At 32.4% G+C, this 5,312-nt stretch overlaps 1 protein-coding gene across 1 annotated transcript; it reads right to left on the reverse strand.

Moving 5' to 3' along the window:
* Positions 1-1,346: 1,346 nt before the first annotated feature.
* LOC133176502 (transmembrane protein 256 homolog) lies at positions 1,347-4,272 on the reverse strand. The gene is made up of 4 exons (XM_061311619.1): positions 3,964-4,272; positions 2,569-2,609; positions 2,151-2,231; positions 1,347-1,697 (listed from the first exon to the last, which is right to left on the reverse strand). Exons 1-4 carry the CDS (start codon positions 4,181-4,183, stop codon positions 1,554-1,556), a joined length of 486 nt encoding a protein of 161 aa, XP_061167603.1. The 5' UTR covers positions 4,184-4,272; the 3' UTR covers positions 1,347-1,553.
* Positions 4,273-5,312: the final 1,040 nt, after the last annotated feature.

A 5,312-nucleotide genomic window follows, 5' to 3' on the forward strand; every position in this document is an offset into this window, starting at 1 on the left:
AACTTCAGAGTACTTCTATGTAGAATCAAAATGAATGTTAACGAAGTAATTTTGCTGAAGACCAGTCACAAGAAACGAACATTTTTATCTACCGTTCTGCAAATGCACGAATCGAGTAACTTGCTTCTGGAATTTCCAAGATATTCTTTGAAGTTTACAACCGTTCCTTGGTCGAAGTAGATGTCTTTGAAATCAAAATGCCAAGTTTTTAATTTATCGTGAAGAATGGTTGTATAAATAGAAAAGTCATAAGTTTTGATGTTACTGACTTTTGAAAAATTTGGTGATTTTAAATTTTTAAAAAGTTCTTTGGAGTTTTGCTATCCTCCTTGGAAAACATTCCATGTTTTTGGCAATGCATTTGAAAATGTGGTATAAAATTAACCAATCAGTTTCTTTGTTGGAATTCGCAATCAATAGTATTTCAGTCAGATTCATTTGTATTTTGGGCAGATTCAAAAGTGTCGTCACTCAACGCATCACTATTTTGATCATAGTGTATACTTTCAAGCAAAATTTTGCGATAATGCTTTCATTTCTTACAACAAAATTTCCTTTGAAAGTCTTGCAGCTACCACATGTAGATACAAGGTTTGGTTTGTGAAATTGTGATGTTCTTGAATTTCGCAGAAAACTTGTGTATTTGAGTTCTTCATGTGAGCACATAGCTGCAATAATGTAGCCATCTGCAATTTACAATGTATTTTTATTCTGGTGTCTTCAGGAGAGAAAATGGAGAGGAGGTGGGCTACAATATAGCAGGTAATAAGCACACTCCTAAATTCTAAAAATAAACATGTTTTTATCTTCAGAAACAATTCTATTATTATATTATTTCACATTTTGGATTAGAGGTTGTGCTCTACCTGAAATGTTGAATAACCGCTTAAACTTTTGGCTTCTTTCAAAAATTTCAATATAAGGGAATAATGATGTATTTCATGTCATCATAATGCATTGACTAGAAAGAAAATTAATAAGTAATTTTCGATAGACATTCATTCCTGATATCCTGTTTCCTGATAAATTGTTCACAGTGTGTCAATATATAGTATAGCTTTTACAACTTTTTTGTACTGTTACTAACTTAAATGTTATATCATGATTCATTTTCGCCTGCACAAATTAAGTTTCACATATAGTTATTGAAAATACAAATACATTTTTTCGAAAGTAAGTGATTTTCTTGGGTTTTAGTCATATGACCTCCAAGGTTATGCCACAACTTTTAGCATCAAAGATATCTGCCTATGAAAAGCTTTAACTAGCAAAATAAACCATGAAGATGGCATTAGGCAATTAGGGATGTGCCTCTTTTTTTCCAACATGGAATATAAAAGACAGCATTTTATCAGTACTTTCAGTACTTTATTGTGTGTCATAAGACAAATTTTGGTCTCAAGTTTCAAAACAGAGAACTCAAAGCAATACAAAAATGTTTCTTACACATGATTTTAAAATTATAGAATATGAATAATTCATATAAAATTTATCACAACTTTCTTTGTCTTCAACATGTTCGAAAATCAACCCAGTCTGTTTGATGTTTCTCATTATAACAACATGCTTAACCAAGCAAAAATGAGAGCAAATCCTCCATAGGGTGTAATGTATCGGATTTTTGTATTTCCTGTTAAAGCATGGACATAACAACTACCGGAAAACAGGATGATCCCCAGGGTCAACAAACTGCCAGTCTACAACAGAAGGAATAGGATTAATGAATAAAGATGGACATACATGTAACAACTGCTAGAAATCAGGATGATACCCACAGTCAAATTATCATACCGGGGTACATGTATATTATCTTGCAGGAACATAGTAACTGTTACCTTTAAAGTAAAGAATGCTTAATTTCTACATAATTTTTTTTTCAAAGATCATTTACAATTTATTTCAATTGTGGATTTCCTTCTATTCATACTCTCACTATCTCCTTGGGTGAGTTTTTACTGTACATTTGTAATCACTCATTAAGATTGAAACTAGCACCTGTGTCTGACTGTCATTAATCCCAGATTTTGAAATATACATCTACTGAAATTTTTGCAATTGTTATTTTTGCAGATTTGTCCTATACACAAAATTCCACAAAAATGGACATCCAATGAAAATACCCATTATTTAAATATGTAACCAGTACTTACCAGGTATGGTCTGTTACACAGAGGAGAGCACACTAGGGCTGCAGAATGCACCAAATGCATTTTGCTCCCAGTATCAAAAATCTAAAGCAAAAGACAGGAAATATGAGAAATCAAAAGTTACTCAATGTTTTTAACAATGTATTTGTAATTCAAACCCTAGCTGCCAAGAAAATGTATAAGTGATCTGACCCTAATTTCCTTAATAGCAGGTTATTTCATATTATTTAGAATATTTTCCTTGAAAACTAAGATTGAACTTTGTGAATTGATGCAGTTATACAAGCCTTAACAATACAAGAGAAAATAAATTATAGATCATTAACCACAAACTGTAAAGCATGTTTCAAAAGCATACAGAAAATAATTGAACATTTTCTTTTTAAAATCAGTAACCTTAGTTTAATTTCCTGGTACTTACCTTTTTCAATTGCTCTCCCTTTTCATCTTCAACTTTAAAGGCTATGAAAAATAAAATATTTGAAAACTAGTCAATCGCCAACTCACAGACAAACATGTAACCTCATTTGTGCTCATTAATAAACCTGGTTAAGTAGATGGCATGTAGAATTCACTACAACATTATGCACAGATGTAAAAGGGTGTTGAAGGTAAGGGTGACTAGGGCTGTGCAATAATACCAATATTCCTGTATACTGAGGTACAATGACAAAAAATATCATATTGCAATACATTTTTGTAGTACCTATATACTGGCAAAATGCTTAGACTCATATTTTTGTTATAAAAAATAAAGTATTAGTCGTCAAAATCGTTTGCGATTGTGCCAAACAGTATAATAGCAAAAGCTGTTGAAGGGGGTGTATTTCGATGCACGACTGAAATTAAATCAACAAAATATTTTTGCCATTTATCATAGTTATTTACATTCTGCATCATAGTGCATGTATTACTAAATGGAAGTTAATAGAATAAGAAAATACCATTTTAATTCTTGTTGAAAATATTGCAATACATATCACAATACAGTTAGAAATATTGCAATATATCGCAATACGAAATCTCTAGGCAATACCCAGCCCTAGTTGTGACCCTACTTAGAATTTTCATAATTATTAAATTTCTATTTTTCTACCTTGGTCCCCCTAAGAAACATGGATCCCCCTTAAAATTACAAGGAGAGATGCATCTGAAGAAAACTGACTTAGGAAAGTGATGTTCATATTTTTTTTTTTTTTTTTTTTTTTTTTTGCTTGCCCAAAAATTCCTGAGTTTGACATTTATTAGAGTTGATGTAGACTCCCTCAACCCTACGAAAAAATTCCTGGATCCATGCCTGTACACAAATACTTTATCAGAAATGAGTCGAATGCAAACAATGATTAAATCCATCATTTGCATTATTGACGATCCTTACCTTATGTTAATCAATATAAAAAAATTATGCAGAATTAAATTTTGGCAGGTTTGTTAATGTTGAAAAACTTATTGCTTTAAAGCTGGTGTTGAAAACTCGTGCACAGGATTTAAGTATGTTAGGAGGTTGAATTGCCAATTGTGGTTTCATTCCGAACTAGAGTAAATACATTATACAGCTGTTATAATTCTTTCTAAAAACATATTTTGATTGAATAAACCACTTCAGCAAATTCATCATACACAATACCCTAATATTCACAATTTTCATGGTGAAATTCAATGCCTGTTATCAGGGACCTGTATACTATATATAGGTCCCTGCTTTTAATATGCACACAACACTCACAAATAGTAAGTATGCATGATGGTATGAACATGACGACGTAATGCCGTTAAAGCAAATGATTTTCTTTATGAGTTGGATAGTAAAAAATACCATGAGCTCCATACGCAGCCATTGATACTGCCACGGCACCGGACAGTCCACCGATTCTCAGGAAAAACCTTGATCCGTGCAGGGCCATGACTTCCTTTGCTTTAGACGTGACTTCCTGTCTCACCTCGCCTGCAGCCTTTTCCACCTCTTTTCTGGGATAACCTAGCTGTGTTACGGCTTTATCAAGGTAGAACAGACCCAAGTTCAAGATCTCTGTCATGTTGTTACATTATAATCGTCTTGACCTTAGAAATCTCCAATTATTGCAACATGGGGATTTTGTACTTTCCCTTTCGGAACCTGTATGTCGAGCCCGATCTAAATCTTATTAGTTTAAAAATAATAAGGGTACAATTTTAGTTACACTCCACGTAACCAGTTTTGTTTTGTTTGAGGGTTTATCAAAAGACATTAAAGATTTATTTTTCTTGTGAAAGCACTAAGAACTATGACAAAAGTTGTTTAAAAAAAGAATTACATGAAAATTAATACCCCGGCCCCATCCCCGAAAAATCCATTCACTGGCCTGAGATACCCATAAATATATCCCTGTTTATACAAACCATACAACCACCAGGGCCAGGATTTAAACAATAAAATTCAAAGTACATGTAGTACCTAAAAATATGCCTGAAAATAATTTTAATTCTTTTTTTTTCCCCACCCCTCCCAAAAAGATTACCGATTGTAAGCAAGCAAACTGTAAAGGTGACATAAGAACATTGTAATTTAGGATAAATTTAATTTGTTCAAATCGTGGTGTACGTGACATGTACAGGGATGGAGCTGTAATATAAGCATAAATGTAAAAGGTCCATTATAATGAAAATTTAAATAAATTATTTTAAAAACAACAAGAACCAGAGAATATGCATGACACGGGCTGATCCGCGGATGCGGGTGACTTTATGTTTTCCGTCTTCAGTCTAAACTATTTTCGATTCTGGAATTCTGATAGTATAGGTGGTTTTCTTATAATGTGCGTATCCTACACTATTTACATAAGTTTTAGAAGAGAGCACATTACATACAGGGAGGATGAGAGAAAGAAAACTTCAGGTAACTGTGTTAATGTAACTGTGTTAATGTTTAATCATTATTTAAAATTTTAGGGTCAAGACTTCCTTCACGTACCAACCCAACCCACCCATACATGCCAACTTTTGAAAATCCCCATTGGAGATTTTGCGCGTAACAATTTCAAAGCTTTAAATTACATTTTGTCGTAAATATAAATGTTTATCCCATGGCTTTTCTTTTATTAATAACATTAATATCATTTAATAAAACAGCATCAATATTTAAGTGTTTTATTCCCTATCAATAAGAATATGAAAAAAAAGATTAAT

This window comes from Saccostrea echinata, unplaced genomic scaffold (assembly GCF_033153115.1).
Source record: "Saccostrea echinata isolate AGI-Se365-2 ecotype Australia unplaced genomic scaffold, CSIRO_AGI_Sech_v1 ptg000076l, whole genome shotgun sequence".
NCBI lineage: Eukaryota > Metazoa > Mollusca > Bivalvia > Ostreida > Ostreidae > Saccostrea > Saccostrea echinata.

What these genes read in the sequence shown, in the direction of transcription:
- LOC133176502 (XM_061311619.1), bottom strand. Translation starts at nt 4,183, where the DNA reads ATGACAGAGATCTTGAACTTGGGTCTGTTCTACCTTGATAAAGCCGTA. An exon ending in AGGGAGAGCAATTGAAAAAG is followed by an intron (nt 2,232 to 2,568) that starts GTAAGTACCAGG and finishes CTTTTGCTTTAG; the next exon opens with ATTTTTGATACTGGGAGCAA. An exon ending in TGTGTAACAGACCATACCTG is followed by an intron (nt 1,698 to 2,150) that starts GTAAGTACTGGT and finishes CTTCTGTTGTAG; the next exon opens with ACTGGCAGTTTGTTGACCCT.